Here is a 27963-nt window from a genome sequence, read left to right on the forward strand (position 1 = left end):
AAAGAAAGAAAGAAAGAAAGAAAGAAAGAAAGAAAGAAAGAAAGAAAGAAAGAAAGAAAGAAAGAAAGAAAGAAAGAAAGAAGGAAAGAAAGAAAGAAAGAAGGAAAGAAATGGAGGGAGGGAGGGAGAGACAGAGACAGAGAGAGATTAGCTCAGCTGATGCTGTGCACTGCTGGGGTACAGAGAATAAAATGAATGACTTCTGAGAAGTCCCACATTTATCACCACCAGTTCCTGTAAGAACTGGTTTGAACCGATTAATAAGGAAATGACTTATGCTTTTGTCATCCCCAGTTAAAAAAGAAACTGCCCGCCCTCTCCTAGACTTGCCCCATCTTCTCAGAGGGGGCGGCCCTTTTCTCAAACTAAGTCCTTATTAGGACAATCTGTGCGTCATCCTTATCCAAAAAGAATGCATTAGCAAATTTGGGAGGCACCTCCCACTAGTCAGAAGTCAGTGATTAACAAAGGAACAAAGAAGGAACTATGAACCTTGAATCACTCTATGCTTTATGGTGGATGATTTGCACAGAAACTACAGTACATTGCTAAACACCTTGTTCTGAGATGATTGGGATAGTGATCACCGATAAGTTTATGTACTCTGAGCTCCCTCTCACCCATAATATGTGGAGGCAGTGCAGCCAAACCGGTTCAACAACTACAGCTACTCTGTTCCCATTTTGTACATGCTTAAGGGCATTTTAAAAATGGTAACTTGGGGTTACTTGTAATATAAAATATTCCTTTCTTTTTTCTTTATTTTATAACCCGCCCCTGCCCTTTTTTTTTTGGGGGGGGGTTCTAATACAAAAGTAATCTTTCTTTTTCCTGAGGAAGGAGAATTCCATTATACATTCACATAGAATGCCCAGTGTTCTCACATCTGGACATTCTTAGTCAAAGTACCCCTTATTTTCTAGACAATTAACCAAAAAGTGTGGAAACTACTGCATTCCACCTAAGGGGGTGTGTGGGGGGAACTTTCTACCACGGACCAAAAGGTAACATATTTATAACAGTTCTCTTTGTCCTGTTCTTACTTTTTCTTTGATTAATACTATCAAACAATAAATATTTATGAGCTCCTACTATGTGCCTGGCATCATCCTGTTTTGAGAGACTAAAAAATTGAGCAAGACACAATCTCTGCCTAGAAAAAGAATTCAGATTGGGAATTTAGTCGAGGATATAAGAGACATTCTCATTAGGCAATTCATGAACAAGACTATGAAATTCGTGACTATGATATAGTGCTAAGTAGTAATGTATAGGTAAAGTATGGGTGGTATAGGAGGTGCTAACTGTGTAGCACCAACAATAAGTGCAGATAAAAATCTGTGAAGGCAGAACCTGAATGATGGTCAGAATAATGAGTGAGATAGACAAACCTACAAAGAGAGAAAGAGAGAGAGAGAGGCAGAGAGAAAGAGAGAGAGAGTGAGTGTGTGTGTGTGTGCTCATTCATTCGCTTATTCTCTTTTCTGTCTCCTTGGAAAGTAGTTTTTAAACCCTCCTTCCATTTGGCTAGCTACAGCAGAAGAGGAAGCAATCTGAATGAGATGATCTGCTTTTTTATCAGTAGTAGTTTTTACTGTATGAACTTTCCTTCTAGGAGGATATATTTTATCTTGGGCAAATCAAGTAATGGAAAATAACCCTTCCTTAAATAGTAATGCTTGTGGGACTCCACACAACTCATCAGTTTACACATAATAACACACATATGAAAAAGCAATTCCAACCAAATACATGTATAAGTGACTTTGAAGAACTGAGTCCTGTAAGATATTTCCTTTGGGAGACGATTCATTCATTAACTAAAAAAAAAATTGTACTGAATGACTCGCAGGCAGAGTCATTCTAAACTTTGGGAAACCCAGAGGAAGATCATTTAAGGAACAAATTACAAATCAAGACTGAATGCTAGGAAAGGTAAAAATATCAAAGAGACTTTTTTGGAGGTAGGGAAGGAGATCACAGAAGGGAAATAAAAGTAAAATGGATAACAAATATTTAAAAATTGGGCTAAATACAATATTCTACCATGTCCAGAGTTATATTAAAGTGTTGCATTCACAGAACATTCTAGAAACATTCAAAGTATAGCTTTGGAAGAAATATAGTGGGCCCCAAAATAATTAAAATTTCAAACTAAGGGGTATTCTATATGATTCTTTTTGGGGAAAAGCAGGTCACTATAAAAGCTCTGGGAAAAAAAACCCTTAAACTTCTAACTTTAAGCTTTTTAAGTAAGTTAATGTCCCAAACTTCAATATAAAAATCTATTCATTAATCTAAAAAGAATGAATTGAAATCTCCACCTAAGCTATTACGTGCTGAGTAATTTCATATACTTTTTCACCTTGCTGTTGCCCTTGGTTAAAATTAGCTAAATAATTTAATACTAAAGCTAGTTACTTCATTTTTCATTATCTTATCCCTACAAACAATAATAACTTGAGTTAAATTCCTCAGGATATCAGCAGAACTTTTGCACCATTGTTTTCTTCATTATTTTTAAAGCTATTTTAGTAATGTACTCTAAAATGCCTGAAATTATAACCCCTGTTCCTAACATGTTATTTAGGTAAACAATGTACTTAGTCTCCAACCTCTTCCTTCCAAAGTGATTGTGAAGCAGCAAATAGAAGCTGAAGCGAATAGAAGGATTAGGGGTTCTGGCTTTAAGACTGGAAGTAGAAAACGAATTTGTTTATAAGTAACTTCTATTAGTTAGGTGGTTGTGCATGGTTGAGGGTATAGCTCAAGTGAAGTTCTCTAGGGAATATTGAAGCTGTCAGGCAGGGATAAGACAATTTGCTTTATTCCATTTGAGTGAATGAAACCCTCTATCTGCCCCCTAAGGCAGTTTTGAGCCAAGGAAGAAACTGAATTTGGAGAAGACACACACAGAGATGTTTTTTTGGTTATATGTCATACTAAAAATATACTTAAGTCACCCTTGCAAATAACCACTTGACCTGGAAAAGTAACAATTAAGGAATAAGTAAGTTTGATTTAATTTATTTTATTCCCCATGACTTTCTTTCAGAGTAGTAAATTTTTAGTTTGGGCTTAACTAACTGTGTTTGATACAATCTCCCTCCTTCAGTAAATATTCCTCTGGTAAATATTAGTGGTCATTCTTGACTATTTTTGTTCTCAAGTTTTTAAAAATCACAACCACCATCACTAGACACTCAAACATAACAGATAGGTTTAAATCTGGGAAAAGATTTTTTTTCATGCCTAAAGCCAAATTTTCTGATAAAACAAATTAAAAACCAAGACTTCTGTGGAAACATTTAGGTACTGAGACACTGCTACAAAGTGATCTTTGGGAAGAGTAATATAATTTCTCAAGAGAGTCATTCATTTTTCCAAACCTAGTCTACTGTTGTTCAGGTTTTTGATACATACACTACCCTTTGCTGGTAGAAATCTGTCCTCAGGGAAAATTCATTGTACAAACTCTTTCCATAGTTGCTAATTATTACTTAGAGCCTACATTCTTCCACATGCCCAGGAACGGCTGAAAATCTTCCTGAGAACTATTCACAATTGGCAGAGGTTACATGGTAGGTGGGTGGAGTGACCAACTACTTGTGTTTTTCACAATGCTTAATTTTTCATTCATTTTTAAATCCCAAGTACACACCCAATCCAAGCATGCCTAGAATGCATGACTGCTATTATTTCTAGTTTTCAAGAGACTTTTTTTTTTTACTCTTATAACCCTTCAATGCATTTATTTGGTATCTAAAAAATAACAAGAAATCATCATGACCTTAATATGAACCTCTTTCTCAGAGTGGAGATACCAGTCAATATACCAGCAGGCCTGTCAGAAATCTCTCTTGATTTCTCAAATTGAGTTTAGATTTTTTTGGGCAGGTCTGAGCTTTATACCAGTTAATGTCCCATAAAACACAGGGAACAGTTTCTACTTAAGAAATTTACTGAAATCCAACATTTGTCTAACTTTTTTGACTTCCTAGAGTAGTAGCACAGAAAAATAACACTCCCCTCCACCCCACCCCTCCACTCTATTTTAAAAGGTGCTTCTAAAGATAGAGTAATTAAAATATCTAAGTAAAGGATGCTATACAGGCACAAATAAAACAGCCTCTCTTGAATGTAAGCTCTGCTCTGACTTAGCTAATGGCTTTTCAAAACTATCAATGTGGTCAGACAACCTATAATGGTTTTCCTAAAAAAAAGTTCCATGGGATATGCTGATACCAACTCAAAGAGAGGTTAGGTTTTGAGTCTTTTTTGTTTTAAGCAAAAGACATGAGAGCATCGTTTCAATTAGAACTGAAAGGAATTTCTCTCATTTTACAAATGAGCACACTGAAGTTTGAAGCAAGGTTAGTACTTGCCCTGTGTCATATAGGTAATGAAGCTGATTCAAAGCAAAGTCCTTTGACTCTAAATTGAGTCAAATTTAATTTGACTCTAAATTGTTACCATGTCTTTGGGCTATGGATTTCATCTTTTTACTTAGAAGATCCTTTAACATGACTCATTTTTGAGTACTTGACCACAAAATCTGAGTAAGATTCTTTGCTATTAAAGGATCAAGACACCAAGAGACTTAAAAAAAAAAAAAAAGGTAAAATATGTACTGGAAGCCAGGAAGGTCCTGGTCAAAATTGGATTTTATTATTAAAAAAAAGGAAAAAAAGTGATTTTAATAAAATAATTTCTCTGGAGGTTATCATAATGAAGTAATCAGAAAAAGCACTGGAGTGGAAGCCAGTGGACTCAAGTTAAAAATCTGCTGGGCCTCAATTTTCTTATCTGTAAGATACAGAGGTTGGACTAGAAGATCTTTAAGATCCTTTCCAACTCTGAATCTATGGTCCTATGACTTTTATAGAGTAACAGGGAGAGCTAAAAACGAGGACAAAGATGATACATAGATCATACATTTACTTACTCAATGCTCCTCTGAAAACACAAACTGTCCCTTCACACCAAGTGTTTGGTAGGAGCAAAGTTGTCAAGACTAGGGGGCAGAACACATAGGCTATTACTCAAGTCAAATCATCAAGCATTACTAAGTGCATGTGAGGTACCAGGCACTGTGCTAAGCTGTGGAGATGCAAAGAAAAGCAAAAAAACAATCCTGGTTCTCCAAGAGCTCACAGTCTAATGGAGAGAACAACATAGAAACAACTATGTCCAAACAAGATATATCCAGGATTAATTGGAGATCATCTCAGAGAGAAGGTGCTAGAATTAGGGAGGGTTGGGAAAGGCTTATTGCAGAAGTCTAGACTTGAAAGAAGCCAGGAAGCTGTTATAAAATGGCCCTAAAAACTGTTTATGTTCTTTTAAAACAAGGGAAGGGAAGCACTTTCTTCTGAAAATTAACCAACCAAATATCTCTTTGTCTTTTCCAAAAAAGTCTGGGGCAAAATAACCTGCTAGCAGATCAAATGAACACATTTAATAGTCTGGCTAGGGTTTTAGATATAGCATAGCTAAGCCTGACCTCTGCCTTTTCTGGCTTGGTAAGCAAGAAACATCACAGAATCTAGTGGTTACAAGAATTTGGATTAGATTCTCTCCCTTCCATCATTTCTCTCTTTCTCCCTATATGTTCCTTATTTTACCATAAAGGAAAATTATAAAAGTGAACTCTGTGGCCATGTTCCAATGTTTTAAGGTTTGTTGTTTCTTTTGAAAAAGAATCCCCATGGTACAGTAGAAAGAACCCAGAACTTTTAAGTCAAGAGAATTGGGTTTGAGTTCTGGTTCTGCCACTTACTAGACAAATGACCTTGGAAAAGTATCCTACCCACAATGAGAATCACTTCCTTAGATTAGTACAGAAACACTTATAGTACCTACCTTACGCTATATTGTGAAGAAAGCGCTTTATAAACTGTGGAATCTATATGGGAGTATACTTGGGACTCCCAGTTCTTATTTCCTTGGTTATGCATTTTCAGTTTTTGTTTTGTGGCCAAATCATCAACATTAGCCAAGGGAAGAAAGTACTCAAATCAAGACTCTTGATGTAGCAAAAGGTCTCCTTAACCAATTGCCTGCTGACCTGACAAAACTATTCCACACTGGAATTACCTCAATAGTGAGCAAAGGGGCAGGGCTATTCAGTTACCACTGTGAAAAGTCATGTTCTCCTCACTGAAGACCACATCTAACCCAACCCTTTCAACACATGAATGAGGAAACTGAGGCCTAGAAAGATTAAATCAAATGGAGAATAAAAAGAGCAGAGATAGATTTTTTTTTTTGACTTTTTTTTTTTAAACCCTTAATTTCTGTGTATTGACTTATAGGTGGAAGATTGGTAAGGGTAGGCAATGGGGGTCAAGTGACTTGCCCAGGGTCACACAGCTGGGAAGTGTCTGAGGCCGGATTTGAACCTAGGACCTCCTGTCTCTAGGCCTGGCTCTCAATCCACTGAGCTACCAAGCTGCCCCCAGAGATAGATTTTGAACCCAGGTCTTCTTGGCTCTAATTCCTGTGCTTTCCTCTTTTCACCAATATGCTCTTATCCCTAAGTAAATCAAGTTTCATATAAACTACTTAGGGCTCTACAGAATAAGATCTCCCCATAGTTTTATTTTTCCTTTTTTTTCCAATTTAACAGGCTTTCCTGGGAGAGAGGGGAAGTTTATAACCAGGATATAAACTGTGAAGTCAGAGATATTTTAATAGAAATGCTGACAGAACTTTTGCTGGGTATCACCAGTCATGGAGCTGGAACCCCACTGCAGAATAAACTTATGGTGACACTGACCTCAAAGTTTTGTAAACTCCCTTCTGTTCCTTGAATACAAGACCTTAATCTAAGTATAATTTTAATCTAGACCCTTTAAAGAGTTAAACTTTCTTCCCTACCCCCCAGACAGTGATCTAAACGGTTTAACGGTTAAGTATTTTAATGAGTTGTCATTTCCTGTGCTGATAAAGATTCTCACAGTATTTAACCATCCCTTTCCCTGGGGCTCAACCAATACCAGGGTATTATTCATAGTGACTCAGAAAGGACCTCTGACTCTTTGCCTGATTCAACTGAAATAGATTACCGTCCAAGTGAAACTGGATTCCCTACAAGGTAGGACAGACAGCTCAAGAGAGAAAGGGAGGATTTATCATTCAATCTTTCTAAAGATGTCAAATCTGGCTCTCATTAATATATACTTATACTCGGGGTCTAAATAAAAATAATTACCTCTGCTTAACCCAGAAAAAAAGGAACAAAACAAGAGTTAGTGCTAACAGTAAACACCAAACTTGTATTTCACATATAAATGCAAAAACCCACTCATCGGTGTGTGAATGAATTCAAGTGTTAGTTTCTCTTCTGACCTAGTGAGAATCTGCTCTTCCATATGGAGCTCCTAACACAGAAGTGACTAAAGCCTTGGCATTGACAGGATAATTTAAGGAACCAGTAGCTGAGAAACCCATTTGTTTTTAGATCAGAAATGTTGTGGTTATCTAAGCCAAGGCATCTCACACCCTGGAATCTGAGGTCCCCAAAATTATGGCTTTGCCCAGAGTTATACTTCTGTTTGTTTCATCTAGGAGTAAAGGGTGGGAAAATACCCTACTTTACACTTAGAAGATTTCAAATATACTTGAGAGTTTGAATTTATAGTTTCTGGTACCTTTTAAAAAGTTGTGATTTAAACTGCAAGCTTTAGAATCAAGACATCTTGAATTTCATTTGCATCTGTGCCCCTTTCAAATAATTAAAACCTTCTTTGTGTTGGAGCTAGCCTATTGTGTGCTATAGGGTATTATAAACACAACACTGTGGGTTTCTGAGGACTTTGGGAAAGGGCTCCTACTATGGCTTTATCTGGAAAAGCCAGGTGTATTATTGTCCATGCCTACAACATTTCTAATATGAGTTCTTGCAAAACAAAATTCTCTGTCACCCCTGTTCTTAGCTCTATGGACTTATTTTCTATGAAATTAAAATGAAGGCAGATCTTCTTTGCTATTAGTAGCAATTTTATGAAACAGGCTCCAATTAGGGAGAAGTCAGAAAATGGAGGAGAGGAGCAAAAGACAAGCAGCAGGCATTTATAAAAGATAAAGAAAGGTCTCAGAACAAAGCTAAGCCTAATAACCAACAGAAGGAGTCTGGTGGCTGGGTCTAATAAAGCTCTGTTAAAAATCAACTGATTTCTGTTATAGGAAATAAAGGTCAGGGATCTCATGCCAGCTCAATTGGGACACAGACAAAAAGTCAGTCTCTTTCCACCAGGGCTCTGTGGTTGAGTTTAGAGGAAGCCACTGCCTGAGTGGGAGCTCCTCTTTTGCATTTCTGAGGATGACCCATCAGAACTGAACTAGTCAACAGCAGCAAAAGGACAAGAAACACGGAGGGCATAATTTGCTAAATGGTAAATTTAAAGTGAGATGAGAAATCTAGTTTATTGTGGTGAGACATCTGACAAGATGAGGGCATAAAAGAAAGGCCACTGAATTTGAAAACAGAATCTGGCTCTGCCATTAAGTAGTAGTGAGTTACACAACTCACATTTTACTTGTATTATCTGCCTCACAGAGTTGTGAAGAAGGAAGGTGCTTTGTAAATGGATAGGCACCATACAAAAGTTATCATTAATAAGAGAATTATTAATTATTATTATTTTGAGTGAAGCTGAGAGAGTTCATATAGGAATTTATCCCCATCTCAGGGCAGTCCTGTTATCCCAGCACCCAAGATAGACACACAACATTTAGGTGCTCCTGGGAATCAGAAAGACAGAGAAGATAACCTCTGTGCTCAATAAATGTACAGTTTATTTTTTTATTTTTTTAGAAAACCCTTACCTCCTGTCTTGGAGCCAATTGGCTCCAAGACAGAAGGTAAGGCAGAAGAGTGGTAAGGGCTAGGCAATGGGGGTCAAGTGACTTGCCCAGGGTCACACAGCTAGGAAGTGTCTGAGGCCAAATTTGAACCTAGGACCTCCTGTCTCTAGGCCTGCCTCTCAATCCACTGAGCTACCCAGCTGCCCCCAAATTTACAGTTTAAAAGAGGAGACAAACAAGAAAGAAATCCTCTTAAGCATATATGATAGAAACATACCATACATGAACATGTAGAGGATGACGGGATCAGACCTCAGATTATGAATAACAACAGATATAAATGCACAAGCAAAAAAAATAAAATAAAATGGGCAAAGCAAAAAGATGGGCTAAGCACCAGAATGACTGAAGTTGGTAAGGGAAGGAGAAAGGAGCCTTATTTGGGAAAGGTTTCATAGTGAAGATGAGCCTTAAGGGAAGTTTTGACAAAGAAGATAGAAGGTTTGTACAATGGCTCTGAGGAAGTTTGGATGAGCTCTTATGTGGGGGGTCTGTAAGCATGCCTTCTTAGCCAGAAGGAGACCACACAAAGATCAATCAAAGACTAACAGTATAGGGTAGGATTCTTAACCATTTTTGTATCTTGAATGCATGTAGCTCTTTGCTAAAGCCTATGGACTCTAGAATAATGTTTTAAAACACAAAAACACATAGAGTACAAAGGAAATCAATTATATGAAAATATATTTACCTATCCATCCATCTATTTACCTACCTAACCAAATTACTGTGCTAACAACCATATTTTTACAGTCATTTAGACCAGTCTCAGATATAATAAATGAAATACTTTCTGTAAATTCAGGGGGTGTATGACTTATTCGCAGGTAAGGTGTGGCATTAGCTGGATGTCTAATGCCAACAGAAAAAATTTCCTATATTGTAAACAAGAAATGTTATTAGAAAAACAAGCAATTAACCTCACAATTGCTGGCACATGTGCAAAGGTGTGGTTGAACTAAAAAGTGTAACAGCTAAAATTAATCAAACCCATATTCCTTAAGTCTCAACTCAAAATTTCATATTCATAGTAGTCCAAGTGGCAAAAGAGATTTCTAACAGGGAACTGGCTCAGAAATCAACTACCAAATGAATACTTTGATTACAGATTTTAGTGCTACCACATCAGGTAGGCAGTTCCTTTTAATGTAAAATTTTTCTGTTTCCACTACCCAACTTAAACACTGAAGAGAAGGAATTTAAAGGTCTGTAGGTACTTTGTCTCCGAGCTCAACCTTTCCAATGCTCCTCTCTCTCTGTCCCCAAAAACTTGCTCAAAAGGCATTTCATGTTTAGGGGAAGGATTTTACTTCTGTGTAAGGGCTGGAAGTAAAAGGGCTTACACAGCTCATCTTGACCACTTGCCATGCTGTGAGGACCAAATGATACAGACGACATTCAGCAGCAAGCAGCTACTCACTGGTAAAGATGATTTATCTTGCCACAAGCAAACCTCAACCTTTAAGGTCAAATGCAAAAAAATTACTCAATAGTACTAGAGGGCTAAGGAGGGACTGGAACATTCTGTATGTGGTTTAAAGTCCCTCCTCCTTCCTCCACCCCCCACCCTTTCCATGTTCAATGATTAAGTTATGGAAACAGTTTCTGGTATGGTAAAATAAAACTGTGGACTTTGTCTTCCAATAAGATCTTGGCAACCTGACAGTGTGCCAGTGTTCTGCATATGCTATACTTCGAGTAATATCCCTACAATTTCGTTCTGGAAATTTCTACTCTACATTTGAATATTAGAAACCTGGGTTGTTTCCACCACCATTTCATTTCAAAGCTGAATATGTTCTCTAAGACAGTAATATCCAATGATTTTCCCATGAACATTCTTGCTGAAGAGGGCCTGAGAATTATGCCAACAGATTTTTAAAGGATCCTAATATCTGAAAAAATGTAATCCATGATATAGGCTATAAATCTTATCTAAGTTTGTGCCAATTAAATAATCAGTGCCAACCCATGTTATTTGGAAATGAGTTCAACACTCCCTCCCCCATTTTACTCTTCCAACACACCAGATTGGTTTAGTTCCCCTGGGTGGTGTTAACTGGGCATTCTTCCACACTATTCATTTGGCAGATAGCACACCCAATTTTGTGGTAGAACAGAGTTCAGGTATTTTTTTCATTTGCTAGTGAAAAGACTTCATTTCAGCTATAGAGACAACAGAGACAAATATAGGATTTCATAATTTCACATATGAGATATCAGCAAAAGAGAAATTCTTGGGCATCTATCAAGAAAGATTTAGTCCATGAGGAAGGTTTCTCTTCCTAGAACCCCTCTAATTACAGGTAACACCACAGTCAGTCTTCTACGGTGGAGAAGCCAGCATCAAGCAGATAAAGAGCAACCCAGGTTTCAATGCCTCTTATTTTTAAGTAGAGAGTTGGTAGCCTAAAGTTTTATAAGTTTTCAGATATGGCCAGTGTGCTGATGTTGATTTGTTTTGCTTGGCTATACTTATTTATTACAAAGAGGAGAGGGGAATTCCTCTTAGTGGTATGGTAAGGTAGGAGGGACTAATGGGAAATGGCAATGACATAAAAAATAAGTCAATAAAAAAGGTAAGATTCATTAATTTCTCTCTTCTGTACATCAGCTTTCTCTACCATTCACCAAAATGGCTTCTTCCTTGGGGTTATTCCTTAGCTTCCTTTCTTTTTCTGAATATATAATTGGATTCAATAGTCTTGTTTTTTTGGAAAGCTCAGGGTTGGTTTATTAAACCAGGGATCGTTACCCCCACCCTCTACCCCCAGCTCCTCAATAGAACCATGAATTAGGTAGATAATGAAGAAGCTTTTGTCCAGTGTACTTACACTGATTCATTTTCTAGATATTCTAAAGTTGTTGAATCTATTTCATCAGAATCTAGTTCCTTCCCTATAGTCATATAATTGACTTTTATAGACAATTTTTCTTTAAAAATTAACTAGCAGGGGCAGCTGGGTAGCTCAGTGGATTGAGAGCCAGGCCTAGAGACGGGAGGTCCTAGGTTCAAATCTGGCCTCAGACACTTCCCAGCTGTGTGACCCTGGGCAAGTCACTTGACCCCCATTGCCTACCCTTACCACTCTTCCACCTATAAGTCAATACACAGAAGTTAAGGGTTTAAAATAAAAAAAAAAAAATAAAAAAAAAAAATAAAAAAAAAAAAATTAACTAGCAGGAGCAGCATCTAGGTAGCATAGTGGGTAGAGTCGCAGGCCTGGAGTGGAGAGGACCTGGGTTCAAATCTGATCTGAGGACCTTCCTAACTGTATGACTTTGGGAGTGTCATTTAACCCTTATTGTTTAGCCCTTACCACTCTTCTGCTTTGAACCACAATGGATTTTAAGAGAGAAGGTAAGGATTTAAAAAAATGTTGTGACTTGCCCAGTACTCAAGTAGGAAGTATCTGATTTGAACCCAGGACCTCCCATCTCTAAGCCTGGCTCTCAATCCACTAAGCCACCCAGCTGCCCCCTAAATAATGCTTTAAGAAGTCCACCTACACCAAGTTAAGAACATTTGCCTTAAAAGAATAGGCTTACCTTAGGCATAATGTAATTTCAGTGAAAAGATCTCTCTCCTCTCTAAAATGTAGCTTCCCATTTATATTCTTTTACTTGAAATCCCTTTTACAGGATACAAAATCTTCCAAAGGTTTTCAAAATCCAAAACTACTTCAGGGTTAACATATTATTGTAAATAAATTACTTTTATTTAGTTCAAGTATAAATTTAAGTTATCAGATCCCTTCTGGATGTTATAAAGATTTAAAAAACTGGAAGGCACACTATACCCTGAGAGGAGCAAGAGACAAGGAAAATGTCACTGAGGGGGAAAATGGACACCAGAGACAAATTGCACCAACTTTTCAATTTTGCTATCTCCTTCCCCCACTGCTCTATTGTATCCCTAGAGTGCCAGACAAGCAGAAGTTGTACACGAGAGAAACTTTCTGCCCTGTGTGGAGTAGTCATGCAAGCTTAAATCTAACTGTGATTTTAACTGTGGGAACTATGGTTCTGGGAGTGCTTTGGGGCAGAGGCTGGTTAAACCTGGTGGCTGAAATTACAACTACTTGACTAGACTGAGATTATACAAAAGTGTCATCACTCTGTCTGGCTCTTCCTTACTCTTGAGACTTACTTTCTTATAAAATTTTGTCTTGGTGCTCTGCATTCTCTTTTCTAATCTATACTGATATTGGTTTTCCAATCTTTGAACATTCATTTCTCTCTGCTATGCCTTTAAGTGTTTCCCATTTAATTTTGGGAAATCTTATGCAAAAGATGTCTATTAAACTAACCAATTTGTACTAACTTAAATAAAATTTTTTAGCAGGAATGAACAGATGAATTTTTCTTTGTATTAATAAGGATTAGTACTCTAACCAACACCTAAACTTGCAATATAACCTAAGTGATGAATTTTATCTACTAATAAATGTAGAATGGAGTAAGGGAAAAAAAGGAATCTTCAGAAGTGCGTTATCCAACAGATTAGAGTTTTGAGATTACCCAAGGAGAGTTTGTGAGGGTGATTTGGACAGATAACTTTATTCAGGTGTTCTACTCACATTTTATAGGGATTATTTTTAGTTAAACTCAATACTCTATCTGGTAGTAAAAAAAAAAAAAGGCTATTTCCTCATTTTCCTTTCTGGAAAACAATACTTCATCTATTTATCAGAGTTTGGTCAAGGATATGAAATCACAAGTTCAAGTCTCCTAATAATTCATCATCTCTGTATTAACTTAATCTCTAGTCTAGGCAATGGTGAGACTGCTCACTAATTTTTAACATTTGTTTTTTAAAATCTCAGAAAAATCAACCATTCGAAACTAGACTGATGGAGAAAATGTGATTTAAAAATGCTATTATTACCTTGAAGATTAAAAATATATTGTTTGTAACTTAGCAATGAAGAACTAAATTCAGCAGCCAAGTCTGGTTGTTTATAATGTTATATATACTGTGTAGCAAAGAAATTGATGAGGTAATCCCAGCAGACAGTGCTGGGGAAAACTTGAGGATACTAAGACATTCCAACATCTGACTCCTGAGAACATTGTTAAACCATGACATCAGCCATCTAATTTAATAAAAATCTGAATCTCATAAGTCTTGAATACGTTAAAGCAACTTGATGAAAAATTATCTCCAGACGGCAGGGGCACTGGATATTTCAGGGGATGGGGACTGTGGGGGAAGGGAGAGAACAACTACTAGTCTGGAATAGCATTCTCAAATGGAATTGAGTATCAAATCAGTGTTGGTCTAAGAATGAGAATAAATTTGACCAATTTGATTCTACACAAATTGGGGAAGCATTATAATATATATTTCACAGAAAGAGCACCAGTTAGGAAAAGCCTAGGCTCTACCAAAGATTTATTTAATGATGTGTGTGGCAAGTCACTTCTGCCTTTCTCATTTATGAGAAAAGGATCGTAATAGCTTTCCCCATTTGACTCTTATAAATGTGGTTAGAATAGTAATTCTGTTAGTATAAAATATACAGTAGATTTAATTTTGTACATATAGTAGTATTATATAGTGTTTAGTACACAGAAAGCATTATATATGTAGTACTAGAGTATATATAATAGCATTTCTTTTGTATGACTGTCCAGTAAGAGATTGTGATGTAAACTACCAATCAATGCCTTCCCTTTGTGGGTCTTCTTCAGTAGGCTGCTGTCTTCCCTTCAGAACAGGTCTAGAGGTTAAGGAGCATGCTTTGGTCTTTCTTCCCCCAGTGCTTGGTATAGTGGCTGGCACTCACTTAATTGGTGCTTAATAATAGCTTGTTGACTTCTAAGAGTGGCAACAGTAGAAAAAATCTGGACGTAACATTTCTCCTTCACCCAGGCTGATATTCAGCTGCCACAATGTGTAGACTGCAGGTACTCTAATTTTATCACAAGGCTGAACAACCATTCTCTAAAGACATAAGACGGTGCTTTTTTTTGTGCAAAAAAAATATGGGCTTGATTCTTAGAGAGAATAACTGAAGGGGCAAGGAAAATTTACTTTCCTCCTTTTAAAAGTAAGTTAGAATACTTTTTCCTGTGGAGCAAGATTATTAATTCTGTACCATTTCCTCTATATAGGGAGCCAGCCACGAAATATCATTCTTATTTCTCATAACATCCTGGCCAGGTAAGTGTGCTTATAATGAATACAAGCACTGTTCCCAAAATGGTCTAATATTTAAAAAAGTTAATGTACAAATCATAATCTGGGCTTCTAATCAGCAGTTTAAGGAGTGTTAAATTTGATGATAAATCTGAAAAAAAAAAAGTTCCCATGCATATAGTTCCTTAGAAATGCCTTATAAAACATGATTTTTTACTCATATTATATAAAAGATTATAATTTTTACATGTTATTAAGCATTAACAGAAATGTATGGCTTTATAAATTGCTTTTTAAAAAGTAAGTTTTTAAGATGGCTATGTTCATCTCTAAATTCTGAAAGAAATTTTTGTTTGAATCACTTTTGTTTTCATTTCAATTACATGGGCTAGGCCAGATAGACTATTCAACTAAAATAAACCAGTTTTCTATGATGTTTTATCAAAATTAAGAACCCTATACTATAGTGATAGAGCCACTTAGAACATATACAGAAGTTTGTCTGGCTTATTTCCTAATGTTAAAGACTAGAAAATAAAAGCATTTGCTTAGAAAAGATACAGCTTAGGAAAAATAAAACTTCTAAAAATGAATAAAAAATTTCAATGTTGTCCCTAAAGTGGCATTAATCAGAAGTCTTTTAAAGCAAGGCTAGGTTTTATATTTTTTCATTAATTTTACTTGTACCCATTTTATTTGTCTAGCACAGTACCTACCATGCAGTCAGTGCTTAAAAAATCCTTGATTAATAACTAGTTAACATGAGTTGTACATTACAATATTCATAAGAAAAATGGGTGTGGGAAAAGGAGCTAGATTCAGATGTCACAAACCTAAGTTTCTTTCTCTGGAATTATATAGGTTTTATAATTTTGTATTTATAAACCTTCAAGATTATTTCAAGCATTTTATGTCTAGATTAATAAATGGCCAGATTAAATTTAAACAAAGGTTACCTGGATTTCACACTCAGATGGGAGTACAAATAACATCTAACTCATCAACTTAACTAGTATTTAGTATTCATTTTAATACTATTTATTGAGTGCAAGGTACTATGCTAGGTGCTTTGGGCAAAACAAAGAAGAATAAAAATTAAGTCCTTGCCCTTATGCTCAGAGTCTGGTAAAAGATGTCATGTATACCAACAACATAATTAGGCCTTCACCAAAAAAGCTTTTTGCAATTTCACAAATAAAAGGCTTTCACAAAGACATTATCTCATTTGTACCTTCTACTCATTTCCTCTTATTGAAATAGTAAAGATATTATTATTCTTATAATTACTCACCCTATGAGAGCCACCATCTGTTCTACTATGTGCTTGCTGAAAGTTATAATAACGAAGAGTTTCTGTAAGAAAGAAAAATTTGGTCAAAGGAATATATACTCTATCAAAAGTCATTGTATCACAACTTCCTATGGTTTCTGTTAGCACTATTGAAAGGCAAGATATCCTCCCAAGAACTTTTCCAACTCTACTTTTTAAATAACCTAACAGGCATAGATAAATTCGGGTAAGTGCTACCTATCTATGATTTCTCATTTTATTCTTAATATTTCTACATTTTAAGAAAATTTTTTGCCAAGCATAATCCTAGGAAACTTCTTCCCAAACCACATCAAGCTTATAACCATATCTGGATGGGAAAACATGAGTCATGAAACCAAAGCCTGGAAAGAGTTTGCTGGACATTTCAGAATTATTTTGACATATTCCTTAAATTGTATGTACCATTAAACCAATGTTCTCCAAGGTAGGAAACTTGTACCCTGAGTGGACTATGGAATGGCTCCTAATCAATCAAAGGGTAGGAATGTGGGATACATTCTACCTTCCCCAAACAAAACTCTGTTTGTCCCTCTTTACTTCTACTTTTATTATCACCTAAGACTTCCTCAGTCCAATCCCTCCTGCTGCTGGCCTTTCATAGCTGTGCAAGCTCCCAATCTTTGTCCCTTCTTTAGCAGCTAGAGACAATTCTTCAGAGCAGTTACAACCTCACTATGATGGTGCACCCATACCAAAAGCACCTAAACTGCCCTTGTGCCTAGTATATCCAATTTCTTCCCCCCTGATCACCTCCTGGCACCCCTCGTGAGTTAAGAGCCCTGCCTCCTGTTTTGTTTTCCATAGGATAAGAGTGAGTCACACAGGAAGAATGGATGGGTTGTGATCTACACTGCATTTCCCCCCCTGAAACCCAGCAGCCCTCTAAACTTCCCTATTTCTGTTGAGGGTACCACTATCCTTTCAGTCACTCAGATTCACTACCTATACATCATCTTCACTTCCTCACTCATCCTTACCCCATACATCCAATCAGCTGGCAAGTCTCATCCATTCCTTTCTCTCTAATCATTAGGCAACAACCCTCATTCAGAATCTTATGACTTCTCACCTGGGCTATTATGATAGCTCCTAATTTGTCTCTCTAATTCAAGTCTCTTACCACTTCCATCCTTGTTGCACCCATCTGCCAAAAGGATATTCCTAAATCACAGGTCTGACTATTATCATTACCCTTTTCAAACTTCAGTGACTCTCTACTGACTCTAGGATCAAATATCTAATCTTTCTTTAATTTCCATTTTGTGTAAATTTTATAATATATATAATTACTAGTACAGTAATGTATATATGTGTATGTGTGTATATGTGCACATGCATGGAGATTTGTGAATAATATAAATATGTTGGGTAGCATGCTCAGAAAAGTTTGGAGTTAACTGTATTAAATAACTAGACCTAGGATGCTGAATGGTTTGCCTTTGAAGTAATAACTTGTCCCAGAAACTCCAGGTTATAGATATAATGTAAATGTTCTGATAAGTTATCAACATCTAAACTACAGTGCCTTTTACAATGCTAAACTGGAGTACTGGTCTCCTTGGCTGGGAAAATGTTAGGAAATTGCTAACAAGTATCCCAAAGATTTCTAGATCCACATTCTAAACCAGCATGGGCTCATGAGGTATAGGTGAAAGTCATCCTAAATTGTGTGATGTGGACCATAGGGAATGTTTGCTACTTGTTTCATGTGGCAAGGAGAAAAAAAAAAAAGCTGAAATGACATATTTTTAGACCATTTAGTGGAATTAGTTCTATTTTAGTGAATACTGAATTTAATTAATAGGTATTTTTTCCCCCTACAAGTACACCCTATGAAGCACATTACATACCTTAGACCCTAATAAGAGTAATGGTAATGAAAGTAATTGAGAGTTCTACATTCTTCTAAATACTAAATATTCTCCTGCATACTAAAATAAAAAAGTGGATCATTCTGAGACTGAAGTAAGCTTTACCACCTAGTAAAAACAAAACTAAACTCCTCACAGGTCCATAACAAATGTTTTACTAGATTATATAAGCATAAGATGTCCTTTTACCTTCCCAACAGAAATCACTGTTCACTCTATGCCAGAGATTATTTATAAGGTTGGATTAGCATATACTTATTACAAATAGAAAACAATGAGTATTATAGCGTTGGTTTAAAATCTGTTCTAGAACTGAATAATAAAACACATCCAGATAATCTATGAAATTCCCTTTACCAAGGCAAACTGGCACCCGCCCAGCAATTTACCGCCTCAGAGAAATGCTTGGGGCACTGAGTCTCAGTGGACAGTTCTAGAGCTGACTCTGAAGTGAATGTGTATGCGAAAATAAAATGATGTCAAGGAATTCAATGACTACATTCTGGAATTTACGTGTGTATATTCAAATCACAAAAAGATACTTAGCTATAAGTCTATGTGTTCAGTTTTTATGCAATAATACCCATGTGTCAGATAAGATTACTAAATAAAATTTTTAGCAAGTAAGGCCCACAAATGGTGATGTCACAAAAAAACCCAGAGATTATAGGTTGGATCAAAATCATTTATATGAAAAAGCATTAACGGAGGCTCTCTAGTATATTAAAAGCTTGCTAAATAGAACTATAAATCTTTCACTAATAAACATATATAATAAGTCTTGCTGCTCAATTTTACTATCTCAAGGTTATTCTACCATCATTCTTTAACACTGAAAATACAATGATGTTGACATCATCGCACAATTCATCACCCAAATAAAACAATATTTTCTCTTTCTGAATACTCAATGTGCTGGGTATGACAAAATCATGTCCCAGGCATTGAAAAACATGTGTCCTTCAGAGTCTCTTAGGGTTGAGACCCAAGTGGGGTCACTACAAAATAAACACAAGGCAAAAAGGTACATGAAACAGTCACGCACAACCACATAAAGATACACATGGCATATATGGAAGTGTATAGGGAGGTAAGGGGGAGGGTGTGATGAGGGAGCAAAAGGCACAAACTAATAGGAGCTAACAGGCCTAGAAATTGAAGTGTGAGAAGCAGTCTTGAAAGGTGAAGGAATAGTCTCTGGGGCTAATTAGGTCAAAGTCCTGATTTTGACCACAGACTAGGAAAAAGTCAATGTATATACTCAAGGGTCCACTGAACAAGCAGGGAAGGGAAAGGAAAGAGGCATCCTTCTCTAACATGGAATAACATGTTTCAGGGAAGGGATAACAGCTGGCAAAAGGCATTAATGTAAATTGCTCAATGCATATATCAAAGAAAGTTGTCTTAATTTAAAGTAAGGAAAAATATATGGAACAAGGGGGAGGAGGAAGAAAGTGAAGAAATAAGGAGATTTCCTGAACACAGAAAGTTTTTTTTTTGTATTTCTTCTATTATTTAAGTAATGGTTAAAGATGTTTATAATACCAACTAAAATTGTGCTTACCAAGTACCGAGAAATGTTTGTTGCCTAAGCTACATCTGGATGTACATCAAGTTACATGCCTTTATGGAGTATGTAACCATGATACAATAGAACATAACAAACATACCCTATTTGCCTTAATGTAGAAGAAAAGCTAAAAATATTATTTTTCTTCAATGACAACTGATTATTAGGCTTTTGCCCATATGGACAAATAAATGCTAAACTTGTAATAATCCTAATTAACTAAATTAATAAATGTACATATTCTTTAATACAGGATACTATAGGATGCTTTCAGTTTAAATTGATTTTGCCAGTTAGTAGAAAAAAGGTAACTATATTCAGAAAAAGTTTAAAGTAAATGGCTGAGCTGGAAGGGTTTGTGTTATGGAGGAAAGGTGTTAGAAATACAGTAGTCTCTCTCTATGCTGAGGTTTCAGTTACTTGCAATCAACCTGGAATTCCAGGGAAAGGGGGGGGGGTAAGGGGACTGCAACAGTGCAAACATGGTCAGAGAATGACAGAAGAAAGGTGGCCAAGGTGGAGTGAGGTGAGCAAAGATCTCTCTCTGCCCAAGAGGTCCATTGTCAATTCTTTTGTTTTCATGGAGGGTTTTTATTTAGTTTTTTGGGGGGATAAAGGGGCAGGCCTCAGAGTGTGGAGCTGAGGGGCAGGAGAAGGGAGAGAGAGCAGTACTATAAAGTGAACATAAGTGTTAAAAGTTAAAGCAAAAACTATATGGGGTTTCAGGCATCCCTTGGGGGAACTTGGAATGTATATGCTTTGGATAAGGGGGGGGCCACTACACAGTACTGTATAATAATGTACAATGTACTTTATTATTACTGTATTTAATGTCGGTAATGCCTTACCATGTATTTATCAACAATAATTTTATTTTACATATGTACATAGAAAGAAAAACATGTTGTATATGGAGCCAGCAGTTATAATGCAAAGTTACATCCATGATTTCAGCCATCTGTAGTAACACTTGGAACATATCCTCTGAAGATACAAGGGCCCTGCTGTAAATTGCTGTTACTGTTGCTATTGATCTCTTTAAAAAGGATCATTGAGGGAGCAGCTGGGTAACTCAGTGGATTGAGAGTCAGGCCTAGAAACGGGAGGTCCTAGGTTCAAATCTGGCCTCAGACACTTCCCAGCTGTGTGTGACCCTGAGCAAGTCACTTGACCCCCATTGCCCACTCTTACCACTCTTCCACCTAGGAGCCAATACACAGAAGTTAAGGGTGTAAAAAAAAAAAATCATTGATACATGTAAAACCCAGTGGAATTGCTCATCCATTTTGGGAGGGGGGAGGAAAAAACCATGAATCATGTATCCATGGAAAAATATCTTAATTTAATTAAATAAATAACTTTAAAACCAATTTTTTTTTGCAAAGAAAGAAATGGTAATGAGACCTCTTAAAAAATAATAAAAAGGATCATTGGAAGGGGGCAAATTTCAAATATCAACAAGTAAAACCCATGTTAAATAGAAGAATGATTGAAAATTGTACTTAGAAATATGGTAAAAAGGTTCTCTGCTCATCCTTCTTGCCCTTAACTCCTGCCATTTAATTTAGCATTGTCTTAAGTATTTGTTTAAATATTAAGCTAATAAGTCTTGTTCATAACATATTTTACCTTTTACAATGCATTTCTATTATAATTGTATGGAAATTCCTACTAAGCAATCAACATTTTAGTGTTTTCATAATTAATTTTACTCAATAATGTGTAGCATAAGTTTTTTTGTAGTCAATATTTTACATAAAAAACAACAATGTTGTTGGAATTTGGGGTGTTTAATGGTATGCCTGGGAAAATGACAGATTAAAGAAATAAACCACAATCTAATAAAAAACTGATCAGAACTGGGCAAGCAGAAGCAGCTTTAGTTATTAATCTTTCTCTGAGAATAAAATGTCAAGCAGAAATAGGGAGATCAGGAACAGAAGTGCATTTGTAATTACTGAGAAATCACCAGAGCAGAGATAGGCCCTTACTGTTCTTAACTTTCCTTCAAGTTCACATCCTAGTGTCACAAAGTTTTTGGTGATTTTTTTTTTAATTAAAGAAACATCATGTTCATTTCACTTTGTATCAGTTCTCTTTTAATTGCTTAATCCAATTCCCTTTCTCAGTCCTTACCCTCCTTGACAAACTCTTTTGGCCAAATTTTGATTAGAAGCAAAATATAAGTTTAGAATCTGAAGAGACTGAATAAATTATGATAAATAAATATCAAATAATAATTTTCAAAGAATCTTTTACTAAATATAGACAAAATATACTAAATATAGACAATACAGGCATAGCACTCCAAATGAGGTCAGGAGGATATATTCAGATCAGTAACAGTCCAGGAGAATAATTTGTAAAATTTTAAATTATCCCTTTTAAGATGGCAATTTATATGAATCTTCCTCAAGGTATTTACATGAAACTCCTTTTTGGGTGTCAGGAGTCAGAGTGTGGTATTTGAAGAACAGCAAAAAGGGCAATGGCATTGTTTTTGAGAAGCAATGGAGGGGACTAAAGTATAAAAAAATTGGAAAGATAGAAAGGAGCCTGGTGGTGCATGGCTTTATGGAGGATTTCTATTTCATCCTGAATGTAATAGGGAACCACTGGAGTTCACTGAATAGTGGGGGTAAACATGGTCAGATGTATGGAAAATCACTGGCTGCTAAGTGGAAGACAGACTGGGGTGAGCAGAGTCCTGAGACCAGATGACTAGTGAGCAGACTATTAGAATTATCTAGGCATGGGCCATCAGGACCTGCACTAGGTTGTGTGAATTGGAAAGGAGACCTATATGAAAGATGCTAAGAAAGAAATGATAAGATCTGGCAATAGCCTGGATATGGGGAGTAAAACTGAGTACTTAAGGATGACACTAAGATTTGAGTACAGAGGAAGATGGTCATGTCTTCGACAGCTACAGGGAAATGTGATTAGAGGAGATGTTTGAGTTTGAAAGATGAGTTCCATTTCATATGTGTTTGGTTTGAGATGTATAATGTAGTAAGGAAATTAGGATATTGATTAAAATAAAACTCTGAGGCAAGGCAGAGTGTTGTGGGTGAGACCAGAACTTAGAAGGAGGAACACAGGAAAAGGTTCTGGCTGCTGGTGGAGGCAGACATCTGAGACCTTGCTCTGTCCTGGTGATAAGAGAAAGAGAGAGAAAGTTCCTCAGTCGGTAAGTGGATCTCATCAACTGCCAGAAACCTACACAGCATCAAGAAGATCCAGAAAGAACTTTGGGGTGCAATTGATTGAACTGAAGGGGGTTAAACACAGTTATTTTGAATGTAAACTCTTATGCCAAAGGGGATTGCCCCCTAATTGGCTTTTTATCAATGCATCTAGCAAAACATTGGTTTTGCTCTCTCTTTCTTCTATTTTCCTCTTATCTCTAACTATTGTAGTTTCGTTTTAGAAGATGCAATACTGTATGCACCTTTAGTTAAAAGATTTTTTGGGAGTACAAGATAATTATGTCAAATGATCAACTGGGGAGACTAGTCTCCCAAATGATCACAGTGGGGACTGTGAAGATGGGATTAACTACCCTGTCCATTTTTAGATTTAATCACCAAAAGTGTAAACACCCCACTTACATTTGAGTGGGGGAAGTCTGTAACCCACATGTGCAAAAGTGGATGACAAATCAGAATAGACTGACTGCCCTTAGCTGGTAACTGGTACATGTAAAATAGAAGGAATGCACAGGAAGTGACACAAAAGAAGCACCTTTAAAAAGGAGTTACAACTTCCTATGGGCACTAGTTCATTCTTCAGAGTTCTAAGCTCCAATTAGAGGCTGATGAAGAATCTGCTTACTGGACCTGAGACCTTGAACTTGGTGAGACTGTTCTTAAATCTCTCCCTTTGAACTACACTGGTGAGTGAAAAAGACTGACTCCTTCCTGGATTTTTCTGAACAGACTCACCTCTTAAAAGAGGCTTCGTGACTGAAGCCTTTGCTTTATTCATCTCAGGGCCCTCAGACCTCAGCTCAAGGCTGAGGCCCCTCTGGCTGAGGACTAATTAGCCCTGCCTGGGTTGACCCAGGGGCCAGAGAAAAATACTTAGTGTGTTAGGTTAGATATCTTGCCCTATGCTCTCTCTGATTTTCTTACTTTCACTATCTTCCTATTTGTAAATAAACTACCATAAAAGTCATTCTGATTTGACTTTCACTTGAAATTGAATCAATTCCTGGCTATTACCCTCTTGTATATTCAGTCCAACCATAATTTTTACCCTTTACACCAGCAAAGGAGAATGATGCAGAGGCAGCTTGGTGGAACAGTGACTAGAGTCCTGGACCTGAAATCAGGAAGATCTGAGTTCAGATCAGGGTTTAAACACTAACTGCATAGCCCTGGGCTTGTTTCCCCAATTGTAAAAATGGGGACAAAACTACCACATATCTTGTGGGGTTGACAGGAGGATGAAATGAGATAATATTAGTAATTTATTTGGTACAATGTCTGGCACATTAATAGGAGCTACATAAGTACTTATTTTCAGAAGGAACATAGAAGAGAATATTCAGAAGAAGGTGTTCAAGTGTCATGAAGAGAAAATTAAACTCTCAGTTTATTTTTAATATAATTAATCAGCAACCTTCAATTTAATCAAATCAAGAATTTGAAGTACCCCTACTTAGCACTTGGAAGTCACTAGGTAAGAGAGCTCACAAGTCACTTACTAGTTCATACTCCCAAAGGCCACAAGCACTGCCCTTACTTGGGTAGTGCTAGGCAAATTGGGAGGCTGTGATTGGTTCCTGTGAATTGGGAGAGAGACAGGAAGTGACATGGAAAAAGGTATATAAAAGGTGAGATCAAAGACATAATTCACTCTTTCCTTCCTTGATTCTTTGGTGAGGAGACCCTCTCTCTTGGTTGACACTTTGGTGAGACACTTTCTTCAGCATGAGCTCTGGTAAGATTCTTGGCGGTCTTAGCCTCATGTGCACCAAAGATTCTTGGCGGTTTTTTCAGTGTCTTCTGGCTCTTCGGATTTAGGCTTCCTAATTAGGACTTTGGATTCTGGTGAGAATCACTTTCGAATCTGCATTTGCGGTCTAGGATTTAGGGTATTTGTAGCTAGGCGATTTTTTCCCTACCTCTTTACTATATTTCATATCTCTACCCAGTTGTAACTAAAAGCTGCTTACAGTCATTTGACTGGAGAAGTTAATTATTTTTATAAATGGTGACCACAATTCAATTATTTTAATTCATATATTTAGTTAAACCAATTCTAAATCTTACAAAGACTGCAGAGGATTGAGAAAGGACCATGAAAGTTGGTTATTAAGAGATTACTGGTAATAGTGAAGAAAGTAGATTAAATGATGTTAATGATGATTATGTTAAATGATGAGGTCAGTGGAGGAACCCAAGTGATAAGGCAAGATCAAGCAGGACCACCCATCCCACTCAAAAGCACAGCAAGGGGGAGAAACCCAACCCTCCTACATAGTCCAAATTCAGGAACTAAAGCTGGAGAGATGAGTAAACCAAAGAAAACCTCTAATGAGGATAAAAAAACTATTGTAAATCTAGAGATCTCCAAAAAGGAGTTAGTTTTGTAATAACTACAAATAGAGACTCCAAGGAAAAAATGGATTTTCTATAAAGATTGGGTAAATTCCTAAGAAAAACAAAGCATGATGTTGCATACATGAAATAACGGTAATAGCTGGAAGGAGAATAAAGAGAAAGTGGTAAACCATACAAAAGTAACAGATTTACTGAAAATAAGAATAGAAAAATGGAAATCAGCCATTCTGTAAGAAAGCAAAAATTATAAAAACAAAAGAAGAAAATAAAGTATTTGATATAAAAAACTGACCTTGAAAAGAAATCAAGTGATGTTTTAGGAATCATTGAATTTCCTGAAAAAAATGATGGAAAAAACCCTCTATATTCCAAGAAATCATGAATCAAACTATCAGGAAAATCAAGAAGGAAAAGGGAAGAGAGAATGAATGCACCAATCACCTCCTGAAAGAAACCCTAAAGGAAAAGTCCCTGGAATATTATAGCCAAAATCCAGAGCTACCATGCCAAAGAAAAATACTTAATGAACAAAGATGACAGTATCACATAAGATCTGTCAGCTTTTACTGAAAGCAAGAAAGAATGGAATATAAAATTCCAAAAGGAAAAAGATAAAAGCTTAAAACCAATGATAACTTATTCTGCAAAGCTTGGCATAAACATATAGAAGAAAAAATGGTCTCTCATTCCTTTAATGGACTACAGAATTTTCAAACATGTGTGATATAAAAACCAGAATCAATCAGTCAACAAGCATTGTTTGCTGAGGATGCCAAAAAAAAGGGTAAAAAAAGAAAACACAAAACATTCCTTGCTCTCAAAGGAGCTCAGTTTAACATGCAAATATATACAAACAAGCTATAAACAGAAAAAATAAGAAATAATTAAAAGAGAGTAGGCAAATGAATTAAGAATGATCAAGAGAGGCTTCCTATAGAAAACTGATTAATTATTCTGATCAATATAGATTTGAAGTACTTTTTCATATGATTGTTGATAGCTTGGGTTTCTTCCTTTGAAAACTTCTTGTTCATATCCTTTCACTATACATCTAACTAGGGAATGGCTCGTTTTTATAAATACATATTTATTTTAGATGCATTGTTTATGTGATCAAAATTGCCTACTTTATTTTCTATGATCCTCTCTGTCCCTTGTTTGATGAGTTTGCTCTATTTATGATTGCCAAATATCTGTTCTCCATGATTCCTTGAATTTGTTAGGGGTGACTTTCATAAATATGCCATATATCCATTTGGAGCTAATCTTGGTATATGGTTTCAGAAGTTGGTCTATACCTACTTTCCACCAGACTGTTTTCTAGTTTTTCTAGTAATTTTTAGAGATAATTCAATTCAATTCCCTATAGTTGAGGTTTTAGATTTTCTGAACATAGTGTTACTATAATAACTTTTTTCTGTTTGCTATGTACCTGATTATTTTTTAAATAGTACAAAATAGTTCTGATGACTCTTTGTGGTATAGTTTTAGATTTGGTACTGCTAAGCCTCCTTCCTGGAATACTGGAAGAGGCTGTGTAAAAAGACATGAATATACTATTAATAGAAGCACAGATACAGAGTTGAATGGGATTATAGAAGACACTGAGTCAAAGTCTTCATTTTATAGATAAGTAAACTGAGGCATAAAAAATTTGTTCTTTGCTCAGTTAGAAAGCATTGGAGGCAGAATTGGAACCCAAAGCTTACCAACTGTAAACTCAGTGCTCTATTATCATTATAACATAATGCTTTCCTCTATACTATTTTGAATATCAATTTGAATGATGAGAAAAATGACTAAACTGTCCATATCCTTCAGCTTACTGATACTATTATTAAATTTATGATCAATAGTTAGCATTTACATAGACATTTAATGTTTACAAAGTGCTTTATAAATATTGTCTCATTTGACCCACATAACAGAGGTATTATTACGCTCATTGTATAGATGTAAAAATTCAGATAAGAAAAGGTTAAGTGACTTGTCTATAACCACATAGCTTGTATGTGTTTCAAGATGAATCTGAAATCAGATCTTGTTGCTCCAGGCACAGCACTCTATCCACTGTGCCCTTTAACTGCTAAAAGAAATCATTACAGAATTTAAGGACCAAAATACTTTAGAGCCAATAAAGAATTGGGAACAAAGTGAGTACCAATGATACCAAATAGAGAATGGCTGAAAAAGCTACAGTATATGAAAGGTACGGAATATTATTAAGGTATAATAAACATTAGGATTTCAGAGAAAAATTCATTACATTTATAGGGCTTTATGTACAGCATTAAATTTTGGATTGCTAATGATATTTGTGTTGTGGGAAGTCTTTCCTTCATTAATTAGACCCATAAGTTTTATCTCTAACATGATTTCTCAAAAATATATATAGATAATATATATAAATAATATATAAAATAAAGTCTGAGTTCTAGATGAATGGGTTCCCACAATCACTGCTTTTAAAAGTCTTCTTTCTAAAATGAATATTTGGATGTCTTGTGATCCCCTTGTGGCAGAAAAAAGCATGATAACATCAAGCACATTTGTAAGGTTTCTCTCTACTATGAAGCCTCTGCCATAAAGTAAGAGATGGTCTCTGGCTGTAG

General features: G+C 36.1%; 1 protein-coding gene across 2 annotated transcripts in view; it reads right to left on the reverse strand.

The window, feature by feature from the left end:
- The window catches only part of VMP1 (vacuole membrane protein 1), a 144607-nt gene that overhangs the window by 7341 nt on the left and 109303 nt on the right, over positions 1 to 27963 (reverse strand). For both annotated transcript variants that reach the window (XM_044674306.1, XM_044674307.1), the window contains exon 10: positions 16302 to 16363. In XM_044674306.1, coding sequence (XP_044530241.1) covers positions 16302 to 16363 — 62 coding nt within the window. The remainder of the gene's footprint in view (positions 1 to 16301; positions 16364 to 27963) is intronic.

This window comes from Gracilinanus agilis, chromosome 4 (assembly GCF_016433145.1).
Source record: "Gracilinanus agilis isolate LMUSP501 chromosome 4, AgileGrace, whole genome shotgun sequence".
NCBI lineage: Eukaryota > Metazoa > Chordata > Mammalia > Didelphimorphia > Didelphidae > Gracilinanus > Gracilinanus agilis.